At 38.7% G+C, this 26888-nt stretch overlaps 1 protein-coding gene across 2 annotated transcripts in view; it reads left to right on the top strand.

Moving 5' to 3' along the window:
- The window catches only part of LOC309394198 (putative RNA-binding protein Luc7-like 2), a 56822-nt gene that overhangs the window by 14205 nt on the left and 15729 nt on the right, over nt 1-26888 (top strand). The window contains exons 2-8 of one of the 2 annotated variants that reach the window (XM_081957082.1): nt 5333-5403; nt 6767-6861; nt 13537-13635; nt 15158-15268; nt 16130-16273; nt 16761-16937; nt 22274-22365. In XM_081957082.1, the coding sequence (XP_081813208.1) occupies nt 5346-5403; nt 6767-6861; nt 13537-13635; nt 15158-15268; nt 16130-16273; nt 16761-16937; nt 22274-22365 (776 nt within the window). In that variant the 5' untranslated portion in view covers nt 5333-5345. The remainder of the gene's footprint in view (nt 1-5332; nt 5404-6766; nt 6862-13536; nt 13636-15157; nt 15269-16129; nt 16274-16760; nt 16938-22273; nt 22366-26888) is intronic. The other variant, XM_081957081.1, reaches the window with a different exon arrangement.

Raw genomic sequence — 26888 nt, 5'->3', positions numbered from 1 at the left:
TAGGTAGTGAGTTTGGCACAAACTGGACGTACAAAGGACAATACGCATATACAGGAAGAGAACAGCCTCCTTCCGCAAGTCCAAAGCTGCCTTTGTTTCCTTTCAGCCCGCTTCGATGGGCAGGAAGGTTTCCTCCTTGACTATTGGATGTTGGCTGTGTGCCTGCATAAAGCTGGCCTACGAACATCAGGCCCAGCCGGTTCCTCCTCACACCACCGTCCATTCCACGAGGAGCGCCGCAACCTCAATTGCATGGGCAATGCAGGCGCCCATTGAGGAAATATTCAGGGCAGCGACTCGGACCTCGCCATCCCCATTTATTTGTAACTACAAATTGGACTCCTTTGCAGCTGCAGAGACCTCTTTTGGGAGGAGAGTCCTGCAGCGGGTCCTGGTGGCTCCAGAAGAACGAGATCTCTCTGCTTCCCACCCTGGGACTATATAGCTTGGGTATGTCCCATGCTTGGACATTCCAAGCAGCATCTAGGAGAATGACTGTTGGCTTACCTGAATGGTCGTTCTCTGGGCGCTGCAGGAGTGTCCAACCCCGCCATAGGGTAATCTAGCGAAGCCGAGTCACCTCTTGACATAGTTCACCACCTTATGACATCATCTGGGCTCCACATCCTCGTTTTTCAAACTGACCTCCAAAGGGAGAAGGAGGCGTGGCTACACTAAACATTTAAATTCATTACTTGGGCAGCAAGCTGAAGTTAACCCATGCTTGGACACTCCTGCAGCGTCCAGAGAACGACCATTCAGGTAAGCCAATGGTCATTTCCCACAGAAAAGAAAACATCAAGAGCCACAAAACCTGGCTAGGCCTGGCTGGTGGGGGTGGGTCATGTGACTGGGTAGAAGTGCCATTGAGTTGGCCACACCCACCCAGGTTTTGTGGTTCCTGGTGTTTTCTTTTCTGTGGGAAATGGGTCCAAATGGCTCTGAGTGTTTAAGGTTGCAGACCCCAGTACTAAGCATTCAAGTTTCAATACTCGCCTAATAATTGTGCACACAGCGTATATAACTGTCTCATAGTTGAATGTTTAAAGAGCTATAGGCAGAGATACATTGAGATACGAAGCAGAATCTTTAAATATCCATACATCATTGAAGTAGAAATATAACCATACAACTCCCAAGTACAACTATTGATGATGTGGGCCAGAGTAAATGACAATTGTAGTTCAACTGTACCTGGCGAACATTGGGTTTTCCCCACCTTTTTTTAATAGAAGTGCTGCTCATCAAGCTATCAGCATTCTTGTTAGCTCAATTATAATGGTGTGAATCAAGATTTGGATATATGCAGATAAGCTGGCATAAATATATTATTGCTTCTCTTTATAAGATTGTATCAAGTGACTACAAAGACTATTTAGATAGTTTGTGATCTTGCTAAAAACTGCAGAAATAACAGAATCCCACCAAATCAGGCAGCATCTCTTTCAGTTTGTGCTCCAGAATCACATTCCTCCTGTCCAGACAAAAATCACACTAAAATTACTGTAAGTAAAAGTGTTTTATAAAAATGTATGTAGTTAAGTGTCCACTACTTGTTAATCCAAAAAAGAATTATTTGCAATTGATTTATAGTTGACAAAAAACTAACAGTGCAAGGAGAATGTGTTTTGAAATGGTTACATAATAAATGCAGATATAATTTCTATACAGTATATTATAGAACAAAATTGACAGAATATATATTGTTGAAACCATTGGAGTGATTTTCTTTTTTAAAAGTTTACTAAAACCAAATACTGCATATAGGGAGGATTTGCTGTAGAAAACATAATTTACCAAACAGTCTAGATTTGTTTATCAGACTAATGCTGCTGTTTATGAACAGACATGAGTGGCCTTAGCAGAATCATATTTTCAGAACAGTCAGAAAATAATATTTCAAAAAAAAAAAAGAATTGAAAGAAGTAAACATACCTGTAGACATATATTTCCACATAAGCAAGTCTAAAGATTAAAACAAATATGATCAATGTTCCTATCTATAATGAGATTTGTTTAAATGAAGATAATTGGTAGAATACACATTATTAAAAATAACACTAGAAAGGGAAATTTAGATATTCTTTCATTGTGGTTTTTTAAAACTTGCTTTTATTTTTATTTATTTTTTAGCATAGCAATTTACTAGATTTTCAAGTAATAATAAATTAAGTGAAATATGTATTTTATCTTTTATTTTTACCCTTGATTAAATAAAAAAAATATTTTGTATTAAAGGACTAGTTTTTAAATGCAGTTTTGGTATTATCAATTACCAAGAGCACTGTTGAGTGATTATTTATTTAATAATATTTAGTTTAGCATAGTTTTGTAATAAAAATATTCAAAGTGGCTAAACAAGTATTAATATCTGCATAAGTAAATGCCAAGTGTAATCTTTCCACTACATGAATAGACTGATTCTACCTACTTGTTATTCTGTGCATAGTGATGCATGCACAATTATGCTAACAGAAAAATGTTCTGGTTCATCAGATATAAAAAATTATCACATGTGTAATTCGTTATTTATTTTTAAACAATTGATGCTTTTTTCTGTAATATTTTATGTCCTACTCTTTTGAAACATACCTTCTGCTGAATTAGAAATTTGAGGGATTTATATAATTAGTTATGCAAGTATTCATTTAACAACAAGAAGGCTATTTGATTGATACACACGTGTGCACATACGCACACACAGTCATGTTTGCTTTTTCCGTGATAGGGAAGCAGTAATCTGGACGACTATCAGGAAGTGAAAAATATAAGAGTTTCCTTTCTGAGCTCTTATTCTTTAGATTATTGCTGCTCCACAAACAGAAACCCTAATCTATAATTATTGAAAGAGTTACATGTTGACTTTCATGTGGTCTTTGTGGACATGCGTCTTACACTATCTGTAATAAGAATACCAGATTAAAATATAATGTAATATACATGTAGATTTATTCATGTTTATGCATTTTGATGTGTTAATTTTTTACAATTTCATTGTAACAAACTTATTTTCATGATAAGATAAAATCAGGATCTGTATAAGCTAAGGAAGATTTCAGTAATAGTACAATAGGAATATCAGTAATGTTACTGGGGTATTGTATTTTTCGCACTAGAAGACGCACTGCACCATAAGATGCACATTAGCTTTAGAGGAGGAAAACAGGGGGTGGGGGGAATCTTTCTCTGCCTCCCAGCATCCATCCGGTATTCATCTGGCTAGTGTCCTTGCAGCAAACAGCCTGGTCAGTTTCAGCACGTTATCACAGCCCAGCACGTGGCTCGTTAGGGCTCCTCTCCATTGTACCCATCATGAGCTGAGCTGCGGCCACCACCAGGAAACACTGGAGCCTTTGCTGCCAAGCAGCAGATGAGTGGTTGAATCGACTCCCCTGGGATACTGCCAATCAGCTGTTCTAGGCGGTGGTAATCCCCACTGCCTAGAACAGCTGATTGGTGGTATTCTGAGAGGCTGATCCAACTGCCGATCAGCAGTGAAGGCTCCAGTGTTCCCTGGTGGCGAACAGCAGCAACAGGCCGCACCAACCCTCTCCCCCGCAATATTCAATCTATAAGACGCACAAGCATTTTCACCCACTTTTTATAGTGCAAAAAATACAGTAATTATACTGGTAGGATGTGAGATGGGAAGGAAATAATAGTTTATAAGAAACTAATTATCAAAATGAGATAGTTAAAGATACCGTATTTTTGGAGTATAAGACGCACCTACGTTTTGGGGAGGAAAACAAGAAAAAAAAATCTGCCTCCCAGCAATTTGCCTCCTAAGAGCAAACAGCCTTTTCAGTTTCAATTTAGCCTGATTAGTACAAGGGGAAAAAATCTGCCTCTGCCTCCCAGCAATTTGCCTCCATGCAGCAAGCAACATGTTTCAATTTCAGCACAGCCTGATTAGCACAAGCAGCTGATTGTTGGTCAGATCGGCCTCCGGACAATCAGTTGCTTTAGTTTGTAGAGACTGCCATACCTTATTTCCACCTCATTTTCGGCCTCCATGCACTCCATTTTCCACCTGTTTCTGGCGGCAGGGATCGGAATGGGCAGAAAATGGGGCACGAGGCCGAAAAAGGGTGCGCAGAGGTGGCAATAGGCAATGGCAATCCCTGCAGCCTGAAACAGCTGATGGTCAGGAGGCTGATCCAACCGACAATCAGCTGCTTGTGCTAATCAAGGAGGCACATTGCTGGGAGGCAGAGGCCAAAGGGTGGGGGCTGATGAGTGGGCAGGACTACATTCGGTGTATAGGACACACCCAAATTTTCACCCTCTTTTAAGGGAGAAAAAGTGCATCTTATACTCTTATGGTATATCTTTATATATTCAAATAATTGAATGCTTACAATAGAATGTTAATAGAATGTTACCTGAAAAAATATGCACACTTTTATTCTATTGCTCTAGAAGAATATGTAGTTAAATTATGTATTGTGGACAGATTTAATGTTTACTTATATGTATTGGTAATAAACATGAAATTTGATTAGTATTTCCTGTTTCCTCTAAATTATCATTTGGTGGAAAACTGTTTTAGGAAGCTACCGTAATTGTTATTATCACGAAATTCTGTTGTAAATTAAAAGGTAATATAGGAATTGACTTCATAGGTTTTTGTTGTTTTTTTAAATGAGATGCAAGTAGTATATAATTGCTTCTATATTTATAAAGTAGTGAAATATGGTTTGGGCCAGACATACTTTTTAAAGGAATGTACTGTTTCGAAAGAACACTAAACTTGTTCATATACATTCATTGTGACAATTGCAAAAATACCCTGATCACATAGATTATACAACAGTAAAAAGAAATGCTGGTTCCCATTTCTCTTTCAGTTACCAATGTTATTCAATGTTGATGAACAATCTGTATTTCAAAATTTGTGTTTTAAAATGTTTACAAATTGATAATCCATGCAAGTATATTTTAATACTAATTTTGCATTTTGAGATACGTTTTATCTGAAAACGAATGGATTTTTAAAATGAAAAGTGTTTTAAGCAAGGCTGGAAATATATTTGAAATTCTAGGTACTGGGATAACATTTTTAAGCAAATTCCTAGGTTGCTTAAAGCAGAAGATAAACAGAACATAGGGGCCTAGTAATCAAAATATTTTTCCAGCTATAATTTAGGTAACTTTTCTTAACAAAATCTCCCTTGAATACAAAGCTGACTCGTTGCTATCAGGCACAAATACTCCAGGTTTCCTATTACTCTTTACCTTCACAATGTATTTCTAGACACTGTAATTAAAATGCTGGCAGAGTTTATTATATACAAACTGAACAATATAGCCCCTTGTTTTATTTATAAAGGTTCAATGTATCTATGCCTGCCTACTTCATTCTGCAAGGGAGTGTCAGAAAGGCCCCGCATTCGCCGAGCCGTGAGTTATTGCTAACTTTTCAGATGTGTTAATGTGGAACCAACAATTTGTGTCTTTAAAAAGAGAGGAAAACTGGTGGGAAAATATCCCAGTTCCTCATTTTCTGCAGTAGTAGGTGTGGATTTTAAAGACAATTCTAAATTTTCATTAGTATAAAATTACTAAATCTAAAAACCCAGCTTCTGAAAACCTATTGTTGAACTACTCTGAAGCTTGAATTGCTTATTTGACTAACCTTGATAAACATTGATACCAGAAACAAATACTTGAGCAGAGTACAGCCCATCTGAAAATGTTACATCATAGTTCTTTTTTAGGGCAAGTAGTTATACTGGAATTGCATAATAGGCTGGTTAGATTAAAAATTTGAAATGTAGAATTGTTGCATAGGCTTAAATTCTTCCAAGTTTATGAGAATAGGGTAGTGGCTACATTTTTTAATTGTATTTTTTTTTCCTTTTTGAAATGAATAATGTTGGGATAAAGTTTCAAAACTCTTGGTTTTTTTTCCCAGCAGTGATATTCTGCTTCAGTAATTCACCAGTAGGTTTTCATTTTATATAATCATAATTTAAAATCCATTTTAAAAAAACCTGGAAATACAAGGATTGTATCTGGTTCTGCATCTTTAGACTGAAAATACAGTTTATGGAATTATATTTTTCAAATCTGAAACAGCAAATATTCTGCTGCCCATTGTCTTAGGGGAGAAACCTGCAATAAATCAATAGCCAGTATTCTGCCTTATCATTTGGATAAAACTTTTCCAACCTTGTTTACAGATGTGATATCAAACTTGAAATTGAATTTCAATATGTGGTAAGCAGGTTGATGCTTTGGGATTTATAAAAGTTTGTAAAAGTTTCAATTTATCTTTAAGATGTTATATAATCAAATAGAGGATTTCAGCTCTCTTGAATTATGCTGTTTGCAGGCATTGTTTTCCCAGTGATATAGTACAGGTTTGTTTTTGTTTTTAAACTTCAGTATGTGTTGCTCCTCCTGCCTGAAGTAAATGATCGTGCTACAGATTATATCTTGAAGAATTGACAGCGGGAATTCAATAAACATCAGAAAATGTAGTATAAATGTTTTGAAGGCTGTTGATGCTAATATAATCAGTTTTACTAGGAATATTGATTTATGCCTGTCATAAATTTGTTAGAAGCTATGAATTTTCATCCAGTGTAGAGTTAGAAACTTTCATCCATTACGGAAGTTGAAATGATATAGTCCTAATATTTTTCTTTTTGTGAAAAGCAGAATATTCTTTTAAACAAAAGTGAAGGTATATGAAAAGTATGAATGCTTTATACAATATTACATGATTTTCTAATTGGAAATGTATATTTCTATATTGCAGGAGATACTACACGTCAGCGAATTAAATTCAGTGATGACAGAGTGTGCAAAAGTCATCTTCTCAACTGTTGCCCTCATGATGTCCTCTCAGGAACAGTGCGTATTCTATATTCATAAATATTATAGCCATAAATATTACATTATAAATTAAGATATATATTTATCCCTGCAGAAGTACTCAAACTAATTAATCTTATTTTGATGGTCTATTTACATTGTAAAATTAAGGTATAGGCATTTGCAATACCTGGGTTAGGGCACAAATATGGGCATGCATATCGGACATATGAGCAGCAAAATAAATGAAAAACAGATTTTTCTGAGATAATGTAATAGCTGTTGCCCAAACCCAGAAAAGGACTCAGAAAGTTTTTTAAGAGTTTGTGACAAGTGTGACTCAAGAATCAACATAGGTCCTACATAACTTTTTTGCTTTGAATCCAGATTGTTTAATAAAATACAGTATGTTGCATTATTTTTATGCTGAAATTGGAAATAAAAATCAATATGAAGCGTTTAACAAAAACATAAAACCTGGATGAATCAACAAATACTAGTTTTTACTCCTCCAATAATATAAATTCTGAATACTAGTATAGAAAATTATCTGAACGGTTGACCAGAATTCAGTTGATCTGGTAAATACATTTACTTTTTCATCAAATTAGAAACCTATTATTTTTCATGCTAATCTTCATTGAAAGATATTTTTCTGTTTTTCATGTACTGTTATTTTGTTTGTCCATCTTTTTTAATTATCAGCTTTCTTTGCAAAAGGTATTCTTTAATTACTTCCTTCCGTTCCCTTCTGTAGAATACATCATAACTTTAAATAAAAAAGCAGATTTAAAGTCTGAACTTCAGAATTGAAGACATTGAGAATTGCCTTTTGTATTTTTGTTCATTTATACTCTTTGGGTTAATATTAATACTAATTATATTTAATAATAAATTAATATAAGTAATATTTGGGATAAAATTGTTTATCACGATGCAAGCCAATGATTTAAAATTGACCATACCTTATTAGTTGTAGAATTCATATAGTAATGGAATATTTTGCATGTGTCGTAGGTTATTGCATTCATAATTTAAATACTTCATATTAAAACATAGACTGGAAAACAGTTGCCCATGGTATAACTTGTAAGAAACATTGCACACAGTTTGACTTCAATGGCACCTGATAAAATTGTTCCAATGAATGTTTTGTTCTTCAAATTGCTATTTGACTGCCTCTGGGCTATTTATTTTTATACTTTTGCAAGTGATGCATGGAATGTTCTTATTTGGCAAGTTTTATTGTAAAAGTCTAACTCAGTATTTTCAATGTAACTGAATTGGGGGATATAGAATAATTTCTATGATTATGATTAGTTTTTGCTGGTCTTAGAAAAAGTCCAGAGTTATAACATACAGAACTGAAAAACAGAAAATCAGTTTTAACTTTAAGAAAAATCCTAAATGTCTGAATAAAATTATTATACATCTCCCAAAAAAGGAGAAAATAAATAACAACTTAAATTTTAATGCATGCATTTGGAAACTTTTAAATTAACTGCTAAGAAATCAGTAATGCTATAATGTATTATTTTCCTATTATTTAAGCAGTTAGCATACCAAAATGCCCAGAGATGAAATTTACCTTTAAATGCAGAATATTTAAAGATTTACAGCAAGATAGAATAGGCTTGTCACCATGAAACATGCTACAATTTAAATCTAATTTTTCTGGCTAAACCGTAACTTAACAGATCTCCAGATTTATATGAGTCCAGAATTGCAAATATTCATTTAAGAGTGTTTGTTAATATACAACTTTTTCCCAAAGGCCATCCAGATCCTGTGCTTTTTTTACTGCTTGTGGCTGTAATTTTAAATCTGCTTTTACAAAAACTGTATTCAGCATCTTTAAAGTTCTATTGCTTTATCTCTTTTTGCCAGCCTCAAACTTTTATTGATTAATTGATTAGAGTAGTATCCTACAAATTTCAGGAAGGCTTTAGGGTGACAATCTGCCTATAGCAATAGCCCACTAAGGTGGTTCTGCTGTGAGAATGAGTGGCTTGATTGCACACAGTGAATTTCCAAGAGTACAAATGTACTTAGGTCTAGTCTTTTCAGTCTAGATCTTAATAACACAACAACACTGGATCTGAACAAAGTGAATGCTGAATCTAGATTAAATTGGTATGCTACAGTTCTGCTGAAGTCAGTGAGATATCCTAATTATTGTTAACATGTTCTTATTTATTTAAAATGGTTAAAAAGTTTAGTTACAACAAAAGATAATTCTGGGGGCATTGAAAGGAAGATCTTTTATGAGTGTTACTTTTTATTCAGAATGGAAGGGAAATATTTGTACATTTGGCATTTTTTTGTTCCCTCTGCATATTTTGATGTTGCCTTTCACCATCATTTCTCTAAAAACCTTTTGGTTTTTTTTGTTCATTTCTTCTGATTTCTAATACTTGAAGAGTGCTGTCTTGAGCAAATTCACTGGAGAAGATATTGAAGTTCTCCGTCTACCTTCAGAAAATGATAGCTGGAATCATATTTATTTAAAACCAAATGCATGTCATTTCATAAATTTGTTTAATATGTATTATTGTGGTAGTAATAAACACTACATTACCACTTCTATTTAAAGTACTAAACTGATATTTGCATTTTGTTTCACACTGGCATACAAGAAGAAGAGAAAGCAAAACAAAGTGAAGAAAATGTATTGTGTATTTTATTTAATCTATAAAATGGGAAAGAGGAATGCCTCTGAGTCAATACTGACTCCTGGAAACTTTCTGGACAATTCCCTGAAGTTTTCTTGGCAGGATTTCAGAAGTGGTTTGCCATAGCCTGCTTCTTAGGACTGAGAGAAGTGTGAAGTCTTGAAATCAGTCTGCTAGTTTCTAGCCTGTTGGCGTTCTCATGCATCTTATAGCACGGTATATAAATTTTCTTGTCTGCAGCCTAAAAAGTTTCTACATATATTAAAATTCCTATACATAAAATGTGGCTACTGGCAAAGGAATTTTTAGCATACTCTTCTATGGTGTTGATAACAGTTCTAGCATGTAATGAACTCTTCGGAATAGATCTAGATACTGGCTTCACAGATTGCCTAAGCTGTGATTTGCTGAATAAGACGGTATCTAGATCCATTCTGAAGAGTTCATTACATGCTAGAATTGGCTGCATTTTCACCGCTGCTCTTATCAAGACACAAAGATAGGGGTGGAAAAAGAACAAATAATGACATCGGAGGAAATGTTGGTAGATTTGCAAAACTATAAGGTGTTTTTTTGGCATAAATATTTGGCATAAACCTCTGACATAATAAAATTTAATTAAGGTTCAAACACTTCAGAACATAAGTGTATTATTGGGGAGGAGGGGGGACCTTCCAAATAGTTCTTATGTCTGCAGTCTTAGATAGTACCTTCTCTTATTTTTCCTCTACAACTATCATGTGATTAAATTGGGTTGAGAGAAAGTGACTTGAGAGGTAGTTTGGTGTAAAAACCAGAGTACCGTACGTTTTAGTCCTAACTTAGACATTTCAAGCTGGCTAGGTGACTTAAGATAAGTCATACACTGAGCCCAACCCATTTCACTATGTTGGGAAAGTTTAGAATATTAATAAGTACGCTGTTTGAGTTTACCAAAAATAAAGACAAGATAAAAAAATAAAGTACTAAGCAAAGAAGTTAAGTAGAGACTTTAAAAAATAGAGAAGAATGTACCAGGCAATCAATAGTGCACTACTAGAGAAAGAGCTATCAGGCAACTGGGCATAACCTCATGATTATCTGCTGCCCAGTCAGGAACAACCTTGGCCTGTGTGGAGATTGCCAGGGTAGGAAGATCAAAGGACAATCTAAGGAAATGGAGCTTCCCTATACATTTTTGTGAATGTGGAGAATAATCCATCTCACATATGTTACAGTGCATATGATGTTCTTCAACATGCACAGAGGAAGACTCATACTGGTGAGAGAAAATGCTGTTGATGTGGCCTAATACTGGACAAATGTCATCTAGTTTTAATCCTATTTATTTTCAGTACTTTTCATATGTGCTATATCTTTATGACCTAATTTACACATAGCTGCTCAGTATTAGATGGTATATATCCATAATTTGAAAATGTTTCTGACATGAATAAAGTGAAAAGCACTTAATATGCATCATTACTATTATTATTTGAAGTTATATCCTCTTACCTTATTTTTCCCCACCTCAAGTAAAGTAAATTGGGCTGAGAGAAAGTGACTGACCCAAAGTCACCTAGTGACCTTCTGTGGCTGAAGGTTGACTGGAACCTGGGTCTCTACTTCCTAGTCCAACATCTCAACCACTAAATTGGCTCTCAATTAATCAAAAGTATTCTCTAGCCTTATCATAAAAGAATATTTTGATTGTGATATTACTGATAATCATAAATATTGAAGGTAGTCTTTCACATAGAATCATTTTATCATAAGACATTTCTAAAGTGTACCTTCTTTAATGCACTTCATACCAAAAGTCTTCATTATTAAATCTGTATGTATTGGAGTGATCACTTACTCTTTGGTATCCGTATATAGCATTAGACTGGCTAGTGAAAATAGAGAATTTAATGTTGTAATGTTTTTATTATAGACAGTGCTAAAAATTATGAAGCAGTTTTCTAGTGCAAGAACTTTTTGCAAATGATTACAAGTAAAATAGAGGTTATATCTCTAAATTGGACTTGGATCTTTCACTTTCTTTATCTTTTTTATTGTCCACACTTTACCTGCACAGTAGTACTTTCTATATTCTCCTACTTACATTAGAGCTAGAAAAGTAGGCAAAACTTTGGTGGTTTTATTTAGTAAGCCAAGGAAGGAAGGAAACTGATGGTGGGGAATAAGAGGAATCCAATGAACCTTTGAGAATAACTAGGAATCCCCAGGCATAAATTATAGTGGAAGAAGGATCAGGCAACTTAGTTGCTAAAGAGAGCTTTGAAAGAGAAAAGAGAAATTCTGAGTGTTTCATGTGATGTATATAGCCACCCAAAATCACCTTATTAGTGAGAGAAGTGGCATATAAATTTAAATAATTGCTTTATATATTTTTATGAAAGCTAAACGCATATCGGTTTTAAATTATATTATAAAATATAAATTTTGTATTTCATTTCTCCTCTGTCCAAGTTATGGTACCAGTCACTTTAAACTGTAAACCTTTGTAATAATTTTATTTATTTATAGAACATACATGGTTTCCCCTCTCACAATGATCCCAGATGGTAAAAACAGACATAAAAACAAACCGTTGTTTCCATCAGGCTCCACACCAAATAGCCTCTTGGCTCAAGCTCTAGCCTACCCCAATGATTTATTTCTTTATGTATTAATGTTTTTATTTTATAATTTACTTTATAATTTTACAGATAGTCCACGACTTACAACCACCATTGAGCCCAAAATTTCCATTGCTAAGTGAGGCTGTTGTTAAGTGAGTTTTACCCCACTTTACTATCTTTTTTGTTACAGTTGTTAAGCAAATCACTGCAGTTGTTAAATGAATCATGCGGTTATTAAGTGAATCTGGCTTTGCTTGTTGGAAACCGGTGGGAAGATTACAAATGATTATTACATGTCCCCAGGACAGTGCAACTCTCATAAATATATGTTGGTTGCCAAGTGCCCAAATTTTGATCATGTAACTGTGGGGATGCTATAAATAGCAATTAAGTGTGAAAATTGGTCATATATCACTTTTTTCAGCACCATTGTAACTATAAGCGGTAACCAAACAAATGGTTGTAAGTCAAGGACTACATGTATAAGCCATTCCCATAGGTGCTTAAAACAAAGTACTACACCCCATTCTAATTTAGGACATCTCTCAGAGAATAGGGTTTTCTATCACTCTTCTCCACCCATCCAGCAAGGAGATTCTACCAGTCCTTGTAGAAGGATTTATTCAAAGTGGGCAAGTAAAGAATCAAGCATCATTTGTTCTTATGAAAGGACATACCCTGTTTCCCTGAAAATAAGACCTCCCCCGATAATAAGCCCAATCAGGCTTTTGAGCACATGTGCTAAAATAAATCCCCGAAAATAAGCTCTCCCCGAAAATATTGCAACACAGCAGCAGCCCTGAGGTGACCACGCTCGCCACCTCCTGCACCTCAAAAATAATAAGACCTCCCCGAAAATAAGGCCAAGCGCTTATTTCGGGGGTCAAATGAAAAGTCCCTGTCTTATTTTCGGGGAAACATGGTATATTCAAACCTTGTTCTTAATGTGACTTAAAAGTAATACAATAGTGAACCAGTTTGGTGTAGTACTTAAAACACCAGGCTCATGAGTTCTAGTTTACAGACCCAGTCACTCTGTTTCAGCCCTGGGAAGAAGACTGGCAATCCACACTGAAATTGAAAAAAGTAATACAATGGATATTATGTATATTTCCACACTGTATAAAAAATTTAATAACTTGGTTTGTAACTTGATTTGTTAAGCACACTAGCTTATAAGGGAAAGTATGCAAGAACTGAAAAAAGCTCTTTCTTCCCAGGAAGAAGAATTTCTGCTAAGAGTGCTGTATTTTTTATTTAAGTGTATTGATCTACTGTTCCAGTATGATGTCACTGATCACTTTTAAACAAAATGTGTATAGTAATTTAAAATATATTAAACAATAGATATTTTTGAATATTGAAATAAGAATATAATTTGTATCCATTTAGTATTTCCTTGTAAAATTGTTCTTTTGTGTTGTCTTGTGTTTCAGAGGATGGATCTTGGAGAATGTCTGAAGGTGCATGATTTGGCGTTAAGAGCAGATTATGAAATTGCATCAAAAGAGCAAGACTTTTTCTTTGAACTTGACGTATGTTCTATCACCAAATTATCTTTATATTATAAAGAATGGAAAGAGAATTGGTCAAATTGAGGTCAAATTGTGTTAAATTTATATTTACCAACAAAGACATAAAAGGAGACTAGTATAGATCTATTTCAAGCTATTTAGCTCTTGTCAGCTAGCTCTGCCCTTTTGGGATTCGAACCCAGGCTACTTACATGTTAGGTGGATGTATTAACCTCTAAGCCATTAGCTCTCCTTGCTTTGTCAGCTATACCAGGGGCGAGATTGTTTATCAGGGGAACCTGGTCTACCCTAATATGAGACAGCATACTGCTTTCACCTTTCAGCCCCAATCCAGGAGCCTTCACAGGCAGTCACTTTTGCAACATTTTTTGTGTTAAATTTATACAGCAACCTGAAGCAACTGCCTGCAAAGGCTCCTGGATTGGGGCTGAAAGGCGAAAGCGGAAGCAGTATGCTTTGTCCCATATTTATATAGTCCAGGTTGCCCTGATAAAAAACAATCTCTCCCCTTGTATAGCTGACAAAGCAAGGAGAGCTCGTGGCTTAGAGGTTAATACATTTACCTAATGTGTAAGTAGCTGAGGTTCAAATCCCAGAGGGTATGGCTAAATAGTTTGAAATAGATCTATACTAGTCTCCCTTTATTTCTTTATCAGTAAATATAAATTTAAGACTAAAGTGGAACCAGTATGCTCCGTCCCATATTTGGGTAGACCAGGTTGCTCTGATAAAAAAAACATTAATTTGTTCAAATTGTGCATTGTAAAATATTTAATATAGAATTAATTTAGAATTTCTGACAGTTATTAGTAAAGTGTGCAATTATTTGAAGCTGAAGTGAGAAAGGTCTTTCATTTGAAATTAAAAGGTAAAGAGGTTCAGACTTGCACATGATCTTTGAAGAACGCATGCATTTTCCTAGTGACACAGGGTAGTTACACTGTCCCATTTATCTTCTAAATAAGGAAAAAAGTGGAGCACACACTAAGGGCAATAGATTGCACAATAAAAATCACAAATCACTACAATAAAAAGTCACCCAGAATCCCTTTTAATATTGATTTTACACACACACACACACACACACACACACACGAATTGAAACATTGAATACAGAGCCTTTGAATTTCTATAGTAGATTCTCTGAAATCATCATCACATGATAGTTAACTTCTTAGGATATTTGAATAACTTGAATCTTTGAGATGTGAAATCTTCATTCCCATTTTAGTTTTATTTTAATTTCTGTTAACTTGTCGGTTCTAAATCAGTGATATATGCAACTCAATCCTCAAAATGATTGTTCTATTTGATTGAATATTTGTGAATACAAGTGTTGATGTGATTAGTACCTTGAAAGTAAGAATTCATGGTCTCAGTTTTATTTGTTTTACAATCTTCCAGAAAAGTATAATTAAACCAGCAATGTATACATTTAGTATTTAGTTCTACTGTTAACTTTTGCATTCTGAAAATGTGCTTATTTCTAGTCAGTATGGTACTTTTCTGATTTATATGGTAGGCGATGGATCACCTGCAATCATTCATTGCTGACTGTGATAGGAGAACTGAAGTGGCAAAGAAAAGACTGGCTGAAACTCAAGAAGAGATCAGTGCTGAAGTGGCAGCCAAGGTAAGTACTTAATATTCACTCACTACAGGGCTTTCCCTAAGGACTTCTAACTTCATTTTATATATAGCATTTATATAAAAGAATTTTGGAAGTCCCATTTTATATCAAATTAGAAGGTAACAAATGACAATGCACAAAACTACACAGATTTTTTAGTTGAGCAAAGATTTGATTATCTTGGTTTTTAGTTTTATGTAAGAGTGCATACAACGCATAAGTATAGATGCCTACATGTACATATTTATGTGTTACAAGGTCTTTAAATTGAATTAAAAATGGGATATATTGGGGAGGAGCAATGAATGCAAAATGCAAAGTTAATTTTTTTTCTCAACTATGTGAAGAGGCAATTGAATGTAGCTCCTTTTTTGCCTGCCTGTCTGTAAGCATAAACACTGTAGTGCCTTAAAACTATAACTCTCACAGTCCATTGCTACTGCCGTGACTGGATGGGCTTTTGAAGTTTGAACTTTTGAAAGACACTAATTATCTATCTCTGCCTTAGTGGTATGAAGACACTTTTGTCTGTAAAGATAATCTGAGCGGAAATGAAACACTTCCCATGTTACAGTCATTTTTATTGAATATTATTTCATTTTCAGTGTTGAAAATTTTGAAATGTTGCTCCTTATTCATATTCAAGCACCATAAGCATCCTATATAAACATTTCTATTTATTATTGTTCAAATCTGCATATTGCATTCATAGCATAATAGGTCAGTGTACCCTGGAAAAGGAAATGGCTAGCTGAACGGAAGCACTGCATTGTGCAGTGTCTTATTGCTTTATATTGATATGGCTTCTACATAGTGAACATTAGTAATATTAGCAAATGTACATATTGCTTTTCTCTCTGAAAGGCTGAACGAGTCCATGAATTAAATGAGGAAATTGGAAAACTGCTTGCTAAAGTGGAACAACTTGGAGCTGATGGAAATGTGGAAGAGTCTCAGAAAGTAATGGATGAAGTAGAGAAAGCAAGGGCAAAGAAAAGAGAAGCAGAGGTAATCTGATTATGTACAAAAGTATATTCTTTCAGTCCTGGAAGGACAAATCCTTATTCATGGAGTTGATAATTAAAAGAATATTTAAACTATATTCATTAAATACACAGTGCACATATACACACCAATTGTTTAACTTTTATTTTATTTATGGCTCATCTCAATTGTATACTACAATCACTAGTTATATCCCTGAGCAAAGTACCAGAAGGATTAAAACATTCATAAAAGGATGGAACATACTCAGTGGTTTTCATTTGCCACAAAATATTGTTTCAGTTGGAAAATACATTTTTTTAAAAGAGAGAGTGAAGAAAATATTTGCTTATTTGCAGAGAGCAGTTACTACTCTTATAATACCTTCTGTTTCATTTTAATCAGGAAAACTAGCAAACAACATACACAAAAGAACCAAATTAATCAACTATTATTGATTCTGTACTAAGAATGTAAGTTGTTCATAGTTTAAGAGACATACATCTTCTAGGAAGTGTACCGGAATTCCATGCCTGCTTCCAGTTTCCAGCAGCAAAAGCTACGGGTCTGTGAAGTATGCTCAGCCTATCTTGGCCTACATGACAATGACAGGCGGCTTGCTGATCATTTTGGAGGAAAGCTGCACTTGGGTTTTATTGAAATAAGAGAAAAGCTTGAAGAACTAAGGGTAAGTATATATTACTGTTTTCCAACTGTTATGAACTGTTACTTATCAGACTATTTCAGTAATGTCCTGTTGATACCACACTTGAAATTAATATGATGAAGCTGAGAAAGAGGAGCTTCCTCAAAAAATAGTATAAATAGCCCTTTATTACCTTTCAAACAAGAAATTAAATTTGTATTTAAATGACTAAACCAGAGATGTAGAAGTGTAGTTCCAAAATGTCTATGGAGATTCTCAGTCATCCAGGTCATGGTTGTCCCAAAGGTGCTTTTTCAAGAGGCAACTGGACTTTCTGGAGTGGTTTTTTAAAGACGTTTCACTTCTCATCCAAGAAGCTTCTACAGCTCTGATTGGATGGAAGAATTTATACTTGCAGACAACTGGTCGGACCACTTGAGATAGCTACTGAGTCACAAAGGTGTGTTTTTCAGGAGACAACTGGACTTTCTTGTTTTTTTCTTTGAAGATATTTCCCTTCTCATCCAAGAAGCTTCTTCAGCTCTGACAGGATAGTGGGGAATGGAAGGATTTAAATTCCTTGCAGACAGCTGGTCGTTTGCATCCCTTTAGAGGGTCGTTGAAGTACTTGGAGGTTTATCTGTGTCCTCAGGGTCACCTGAGTAGTGCTCCTGGTTGTGTAGTCTGCAATTTTTTCTCTGGAAATCCATTCATACTCCATTACAAAAGGTGGTATTCAGCCGAACTGGTAGCTGAAATTTCAACTGGTTTGCCGAATCAGCAAATACCACCTCTGGCTGGTGTCGGTCGCCCCTCCCCCCCATACTATATATGTTGCCTTCGCCATGCAGCCCAGTTAATTGCCTCTCCTCCATGTCTTACCTGCTCTGCTCACCAGGGTAAGCATGCCACCCACTCACCCTTCACCCTAGGTCGGACTCGGGGCCCAGGGATGTCCCATTCCCCAAACGGTGAGCCCCACTCACCCTTCACCTTGGCCAGGTCGGGCAACGCACCATTCCCGGCTCTGGCCTGCCCCAGGGCCTCCACCCACATGCCACCTGCTCGCCCTCCGCCTCACTCACCTTTGTCTGTGCCTTGGTGGGGATCCCGGGCAAGGCTTGGCCACCAGTAGTTTTCTGCTGCCTTCAGAGCAGCTCTGCTATGACGCAGCAGGCTGTTCTCCTGGCCAGGTCTGGCAATATTTATCAAATAAAGTTCTCACCGCCTGGAGCACCAGGCCCACCCAGCATGAAGGAGGCAAAGTAGCCGGCTAGAAAGCCCAAGTAGAGGTGGTAGAGCATGCCCAGGACCAGCAGGCAACAGGCAGCCACCTCGAGTGAGGAAAACCAGATCCCTATCAGCAACATGGCCGTCCAGGCCCAGCAGATGGGGGGAAGGAACCTGATCTTGGCTGGGCATGGGTGGCCATGGAGCAAATGGGGATCCCACTTTCCCTGCTCAAGGTGGCTGCCTTTTGGCTGCTGGGCCTGGGCATGGTCTATCACCTGTACTCAGGCTTTCTATTTGGCCACCTCACCTCCTTTGTGCTGGCTGGGCCTGGTGCTCCGGATGGTGACGGCAACGGCGTAATGGACCTGTGGGAGCTGTTGGTGACCTCGGTGGTGCCAAGGTGCATCAGGTGTGTGAGGAGAACATGCTCCATGTACGAGCCCAGGGAAAGACCCGCAAGGGGGACCAGCAGTGACCTGCTCTCCAAACGCAAGCAGAAACGGAGTAGGTGGGCTGATGGTGTCTGGCAGCAACCCCCTGCCTCACCTTGTCTTAGGCAGTGGCATTAGCCAGAGGCAGAGGCGCAGGGAGAGGCACATGGTATGGGATGGAGCAGGCGCGTCTGATGAACCATATCACATGCCTCACCTGACTCTGCTGGTGCCACCGCCACACCTGCTTCTTGTAAGGCCAGCCCAGTCACTGCGAGTTTCAGAGCCCCTGCTGCCAGACCCCCCCCCCCCCCCGATGCACATGCACAACACAAACACATGCACGGGACTGGAAGAAGTGAACGGAGAGCCACACAGAGGCAATGATCGGGGAGGGATGAAAATGGGAAGCCTTTGTCTCTGGCAGGTTAAAAAAAAAAAAAAAGCTGCGGAGCTTCAGCTTCTTTTGTCCACCCTCCCCTCCGTTGTCTTCACACCTGGTGCCGAAAGAGCAGTTCTGCTTCTGCCCCCCCCCCCATGCCAGAAGCTGCATACCACTGCCACTCTCCTGCCGCATCCCCCCATGCCCAGCAATCACTCATTGCACCTGGCAAGCAGAAGCCCAATGGTCTTTAGGGAAGCACTCAGAATGCATTCCCCAGGGATGCTGAGCCCCACATGCTCACCACCTCCTGTGCGCACATCCAGGGTGTGGGGCTGAGGCAGAGCTGTGGATCTAAGGCTGGCTGCAATCCAGTCCAGATGCCCGCCACCAGGTTGTAGATCAGTGCCCAGTCGGCTTGGGCCAGGCTGAGGTGCCGCAAGCCAGTCCTTCCCTGTTTCCAGGACGACCCTGCAAGCCGGATCTAACCACCTTGTGGGCCAGATTTTGCATTTGGGCCTTGAGTTTGACACCCCTGCTTTAGATTGACAAGTTTTTACGGAGAGTAGTGCAGAGGGATGAAAATGGGAAGCCTCTGTCTGGACTCTATGACAGATTTTTTTTAAAAATGCGGAACATCAGCTTCCTTTTTTGTCCACCCTCCCTTCCGTTGCCTCCACAGCTGATGCCCTCTCAGCAAGGGCAGTTCTGCTTCCCTCCCCCCTCATGGCATGCCACCACCGCTCACTGCATCCCCCCCCCCCACATCCCCGGTGATCGCCTATAACCCATCACACCTGGCAGGCAGAAGCCCCATGGTCCTAAAGTTCCCATTCCATCTCCTTGCCATCTCCTTCCTTCCTCTGTGCCTCAGGAAGGGAGGGAGGGAGATTGGCAGGATGGCTTTCCCACGCGGTGGTGGGATGGTCCCAATAAAAGGCCGGTGACCTGGGCACTGATTTGTAACCTGGTGGTGGCTGTGACCAGTCTTAAATCTGCAGCGCCACCTCAGGGCAGCGAGCCACATGAGAGCTGGCATCCTGGGTGAAAAGAAGCACTCAGAATGCATTCCCTAGGGACGCCAAGCCCCGTGTACTGGCCGCCTCCTGTGTGCACACCCAGGGGGGGTGAGGCAGTGCTGCGGATCTAAGGCTGGCCACGGTCCAGCCCGAACTTTGATTTGGGAAGCTACAAATGGAGTATAGGTCCAGATGGGTTTAGAATAAGATTTTGGAATTAATTATAATTTCCATGTGAAAATGCTTTTGTTTTAAATTCTTTAAAAAATATGATAGGATGAGAACTTGAAAGTTGGATGTTAGAAGGAATCGGAAGAAATAAAAGATGACAACTAAAGGAGAAGAACCTTAAATTTGACTTAGAGTGAAGCAAAATATTTTAATCTTAACTATGCTAAACAATATTTTTGAATACTGTATCCAGAAATAAATTTTAAGAGAGTGTGCCTCAATGGATAGACTAAGTTTAAAAGATGTTATGAAAGAGGAACAAGTTTTACCTGGCAAGATTGATTCTGATCTAAAATCAGATTTAAAAATGACAGACTACAAGAATGATATAGAAAAAGTGCTACATTGTAGATATAAAACAAACTGATGTGTTAATAATTAAAATGGATATATAAATAACAAATCAAAAGAGTGACCTGAATAATTTTCCTAGGCTTGTTAAAGCTTGTTTAAACAGGAATTTTTTGAGCAGGAACAAAGAACAAATTTTAAAAAAATCAAATTCCAAGACACTATTTAAAAGGATAAAGATGAAGATTATTAAAAAGTAGGAATACGAACCAGGTTTTTTTGGTCAAAGTTAAAACAGATACATTGTTATCTCTGGTGACTCTTAATGCACTTATGCTGATGAGGACTAAAATGGGGAGACTTTAAGAATTTTTTTATAGATAAGAGAAGGTATGTGGGAGAAGAGATTCTTTGTTGCATTTTTTAAAAAAAAGTGATGTTATTAAATTTGCTTATACTTGTAAGGAAGAGGGAAGTCACTTTTAACATATTTCTTCACAATATTTTCTTTTCTGCACTTTCTATTTTTTATTCATTAGTTTTTTTAAACCTATTTTTGTCTTTTTAGCTGTAATTTTTAATAACATTTTATATTTTAAAAAATTCATACCAGTATTTTTAACAAGGACATTGTGTGTAGTAAAGATATGCAATGGTTTCACACTCTAAATACTGTATTTGAGTTCAAAATGTCCTATTCAAAAATTTAAACATTTTGGACATCTCTAAAGATTGTGCCCTGTGTTACATGTCTATGAGCCAAGAAGTGGAATTAAAGAGCTGGAATATTGAATTAGGACCAGACCTTAAAAGTCCATTCCCAATAATGAATCTCAAACAGTTGTAGGGAAAAATGGGAAAGGGGATTACTACCTACCATCTTGAGTTGCTAAAGGGGAGGTCCTGGGCAGATTATAATCCTTATGAAGATTAAAAGAATAAATGTAAAGAAATAACCAAAATACAAGTTGTATTATCATAATCATATGTTCTCTTATCATTCAAATCAAACATAGTAGCAGAGGATTGGAAGGGTATATCTAGTCCATCTATTGCCTCTGAGCACCCCCGAGTCCATAATGTGAAACAAAATGCTGGATTAAGATAACACTACCTTGATCTAGCAAAACTATTAGTATATGTTTATGAAAGAATTATGTTGCTTTATAGTCTGACATTTTATTTATAATCATTTATTTTCCTGCTGCTTTTAGCTATTCTCTGTGATTAGATTTTAATTTTCAGTAACTATGGACCAAAATTAATTTGCTCTTTTCATTATGTGAGTGTGAGTTCAGTTAAAGTTTATAAAAAAAGATGGTAAAGTAATTGACAATGATATTGGGATAGTATACATGTTCCCTACATATTCCTATATGATATATGTAACCTGCAGTGCTATCACATTAGAATAATGCTGCCAATTGGTGAGAAAAAGTAACTTTGTCTTATACATATATATATATATATATATATTTAATGGTTTATATCAGAGTACCCCAACATTTCTGGCTTTGTGGACCGCCCCAGAGGGAGGGGGGGAGAGGGGATGGTTCTGCGTGAACAGCGAGCAAGTGCATGCAGCTCTATGTGCACAAGCAGCAGGCAAGCGTGTATGCCACTTACACAAATGGAGTGTGCATGCTCTCTTGCCTACCACTTGCGCAAGTGGAGATGCACGCACATGCTCATCCGCCACTTCCATGGCCCAGTTTCAAAGGGCTCAAAGCCCGGTTTATATAATATTTCAATATTTGAAAATTCTTATCTTTATTTTTAAAATGATTTCAGAGAATTGTGGCTGACAAACAGGAGAAACGAAATCAGGAACGTTTAAAGCGGAGAGAAGAAAGGGAGAAAGAAGAAAGAGAGAAGTTAAGAAGGTGGAACTCTTATTACTTCTTATTGTCATACTAACATTTGGTTCTTTGACTTTGCTTTTATAATTAAGTATCCTGCATAAGTATACATTGATCCCACAGCTTCAAGCTGCTGCTAAAAATAAAAATGAAATTAAATATTAGATTGATTCTCCATGTACCTTTAGAATGCAAAACATTTTGCTTTGATGAAGTAAAATATGCACATAGACTTTTGAATGTTTTCATTAGTGTGTGATTTCTAGATTTATTTTTATTGCTTTAGTAATCAGGATGAAAGACAGATAACAAAGGAAAGAAAAAAGAGCAAGAACATATTATAATATGTATGGGAAGCAACTCAGCTATTATAAACAGCATTAAAATGTGACCCCAATGGAAAACCATTGTTCAATCTTTCATTATATCATTACCCAACCAGTTCATAAGCAGAGAGTGAACAAATATAATCCATCCAAGATTATGCGTCTGGGGTACTGCTATCTTTCCAAAGTAAAATAATTATTTTTGCTGTATTCCATGCTTGATTGGTATACAATACAGAATAACATTCACATTGTAACTATTAGTTAGATTTATATCTCAGCTTTTGAGAGTTAAGACAATATCCATAAACTCTCTTGTCCCCAAACATCCCTGTGGAACAAGTTAGACTAGGAAAGAGTGACAATGACCATGGATTTGAACCTAGCATCATTGATGCAAATTCTGCATCTTAACCACTACACTACATTGGCTGTTTTACTCCTCTTAAAACTATGTTTATTATTTAACTATTTAATTATTTAATTATTCATGTGATGTATTTTTGTATGGACTGTACACCGCCCCGAGTCCCTTTTGGGAGAGGGGGCGGTCTATAAGCGCAAATAAAAGTAAAGTAAAGTAAATGTTAACAAATCTATGGACATTAAACCAAAACAGGACAATAATGGGACCCCTCCATCATTTTACATTTCATAATTGTGAGGTTAACAAGTGTTTTTTAAAATGTTTTCTGGAGTAGCTAATAAAATGAAAGAGGGTTTCTTGAATTAATCTCCTTTTAAAATTGTAAGATATTCTTTAAGGCCATTAAGCATTAATTTGCTAATACAGGATATTCTGATTACAGTTTTTTGGGAAACAGCTAACCTCCACACTATGGGTCTCCTCCCTATCCCACTCCATTACAATTGCACATTTATGTTTCAAAGATTCTCAGAGCTCAGGAAGTCAGGGTAGGGAAAGAGGATAGGGCCTTCTATTGCTGGGCCATGTTGCATAATCAAAGAGAAGAAATCCTGCATTGCTACACAGTTTCTCCTATGCGCTGCTTGGAGAGTCCAAGCAAGGGTTAAATTCAGTCTATTTGCTCAAGGACTGAGTTAATTTTCTTAACCACGCCTCCTTTCCTCATTGAGGTCAGTTTAAAAACTCAGTCCAGCCCAGTTCACACGCGTTTTGGAGAGTTCTTCAGTTTTTGTGCGAATAGACTGGAATTCTCCTTCAATAGTATAGAGTTTGTTATTTTTGTAATTGTTTTTTCTGTAGTTATCTAGCGGTTTCTTTTGCACTTCTTTTGTGTTTAAAGTGATTGTGAGGACTTTGGGGCTTTGCGACTCCACTTTTCTCCGCAGCGCTTGCTGTTGCCATGGCGCTTTTCCAGCGGTTGCTGGCAGGCGCAGGGGAGGTAGGAGGTTTCCTTTCCCCCAGCAGTCTTTCCAATTGACTGTTCACGCCGGAGACCTCATCGGAGGCTTCGGCTTGCGTTTGACAGCTCCCTCATTACCCGAAGATCGCGGCCGCCATTTTGGAATGATTTTTCGCGTGCTTTTCAGCCGGACCGTTTTCCATTTGCCACGCTTTACCTCACAGACTGCAGATCGCCGCTGGGGAGTGCTTGGCCTTCGTTCGGGGCTCTGGCAAGGCCCTCTCCCCACAGAAGAACATTGCAGAGCGCCTTAGGAGATCTTTGGCCCCACTGGTCATACTCCTGTCCCGTTGGACAAATCTGCAGGGCGCAGCAGAGTTTGCAGATCGCACTGGTGCCAACAGCCTACTGCTCATCTGTGCCTTCGGCCACAAGAAGCAAGTTCTCCTCCCATTCTGCTGCCTGTTAACACCATGGCTGACAGTAATCTAAAACCACCAGAGGAGCAACTTGAACCCTCGTCTAAGCGCAGTAGGCCACAGCCCCTTGACAGGGAGGGTGACAGTAAGGGCACCAAGGGGAAGGGAACACCCAATCCCAGAGGGAGCAATGCCTTGTCTAAGGCTGAGGCCTGCAGGCATAGGGCTTTGGAAAAAACCTTTGAAACCCGAAGACTGTCTCTTTCTTCTGGGTACCAATCCCAAGGTTCAAGCTCCTTGACACATCCACAGGTGGCCCATGCCCATCCCTCTCCTCGAAGGGATGTTTCTCCTTCCTTGGTGTATGAGGGATCCCAGGGCTCCTCTCCTGCAGCTTCCCTGGTTACCCAGAATCATCCTCCTTGCAGGAGGAGCTATGCCCCTTCGCTTGTTCCATTGATGAGGAAGAACAGGGACCCTCAGGGCATCCGGACAGGGGAGTTGCAGGCGGCCCAAGGACCACCGAAGTTCAAGAGCCCGATCTGTCTCCTGCAATGCAAAAGGTCATAGAGCAGGCCATTGAAAGGGGCATTGAAGTTGGCCTCCACAAGAGGCTCGCAGCTCTCAAAGGTTCTTCTGCCAGACCGTCCCAGAAGGCCAACCATGGGGCTGGGGCTCAGGGACCCCCCTCTCCGGGTACTTCCATTGCCATGGAGGAATCTGTCCTCAAGGAGGACGATATAGGAGAAAAGGAGTTATTAGAGGATGAAAATCCTCCCCCTGACAAACCTGCCTTCACTGGCTTGTTCTGCCCCTCTCTTTTCAAATCAATCCTGCACAAAGCTAAGGCTTCCACTGAATTAGGCACTCCCAGCCAGGGAACAGTAACTACCTCTGGATCTCAGGATCCAAAGGAGAGGCTCTTCAAGGAGAACGCTCCTGCGCAGGAACTGGTGCCTGTACCAGAGCTGTTCATGAACATTGTTCAGTGCCAGTGGGCACAGCCTGGTTCACAAACAAATCCCAATGGGGCTGATAAAAACCTATTCGGTTGAAAGCAACCTAGAGGACGTATTGAAGCTCCCATAGGTAGATGCCCCTGTTATTTCTCTAACCTTTAATTCTCCTACCAGGCCTTAAGGCTGAAGATAAGAAGGCGGAGAAGGCATGCCATAAACCCCACCAGGCCACCTTGTCAATTAGGGCATCCACCTCGGCATCCTTCTTTACTAGAGCTTCATTGCTTTGGCTTCAGCAGTTGAGGTCAAAGCCTCCCAAGGAGGGTTCAGGATGGAAGCATGATCTCAACAAAATCATCACAGCTGTTGAATATTCAGCTGATGCTTCCCTCAATGCCGCCAAGTTTGCCTCCCAAGCATTCCCCTCCAACGTTACTTCATGCTGTCTGCTGTGGCTCCGCCACTGGCAGGCAGATATGAAGTTAAAGTGGAAGTTAGCTTCCGCTCCCTTCAAAGGAGGACAGTTGTTTGGAGAACCCCTAGAAAAGGTCCTCATAGAGACTAAAAACAAACGTAAGATCCTTCCAGCCACTAGGAAGGCTGATAAAAAGGGCAATATTTTTTGAAACAGCCCTTTCGGGGAATTAAATCTTCAGGAGCGGGTACCTCCTACCAGAGATCGTTCCCCCAGGGCAATGACTGCAGCCAGGATAGGGCAGGCTTCAAGAACAAGGGCTGACAACAACAGCAGCCCTTTTGGCGTTCATTTTGTGGCGGCTCCAGCAACCACCCTTACCGTAGGTCCAAGTCACCACCAATGGGATCCTTGCATAGGCGGATGTCTCCAACTTTATGCCACTCGATGGGAGTTGATCACCACGGACGCCTGGGTCCTCAATTCAATCAGATAGGGACTCACCCTGGAGTTCCTGTCTCTTCCTCCAAGGACCTTTGCCTGTTGCCCTGTCCCTGTCTCCCTCCCCAAAAAATTACACATGCAGGCGGAGATCCAACATCTACAGATAAATGCCATAGAGCCAGTCCCTGTAGAGCAGGAGAAATGGGGGTTTACTCCATTCTATTCCTCGTCCCCAAAAGCTCTGGGGGGTGGAGGGCCATACTGGACCTCAAAAATCTCAATCGGCATCTGGCCTACAAGCGTTTCAAGATGCAGTCCTTACAGACCATCCTAGGCTGCTTCAGACAAGGGGACAAGTTGACCTCCATTGACCTGAAGGAGACATACCTGCATATTCCCAATCCGCAGGTTCCACAGGAAGTTCCTCAGGTTCCACTACGACGGCAAGCATTACCAGTACCAAGCTCTGCCATTCAGTCTATTGTCAGCACCGAGGACTTTCACAAAGATATTGGCGGTCATAGCGGCCCACCTGCGCTCCCATCCAATACATCTTCTTTGTTACCTAGATGACATATTGATTCTATCTGCATCCGCCGACCAAGCTCTCAGAGATCTCCACGTCACCATCTCCACCCTGCAGCATCACAGGTTTT

The sequence above is a fragment of the Natrix helvetica genome (assembly GCF_964273705.1).
Source record: "Natrix helvetica genome assembly, chromosome: 6".
Taxonomy (NCBI): domain Eukaryota; kingdom Metazoa; phylum Chordata; class Lepidosauria; order Squamata; family Natricidae; genus Natrix; species Natrix helvetica.
The sequence above is the reverse complement of the archived record's forward strand: the minus strand, read 5'-3'. Positions and strand labels throughout refer to the sequence as shown.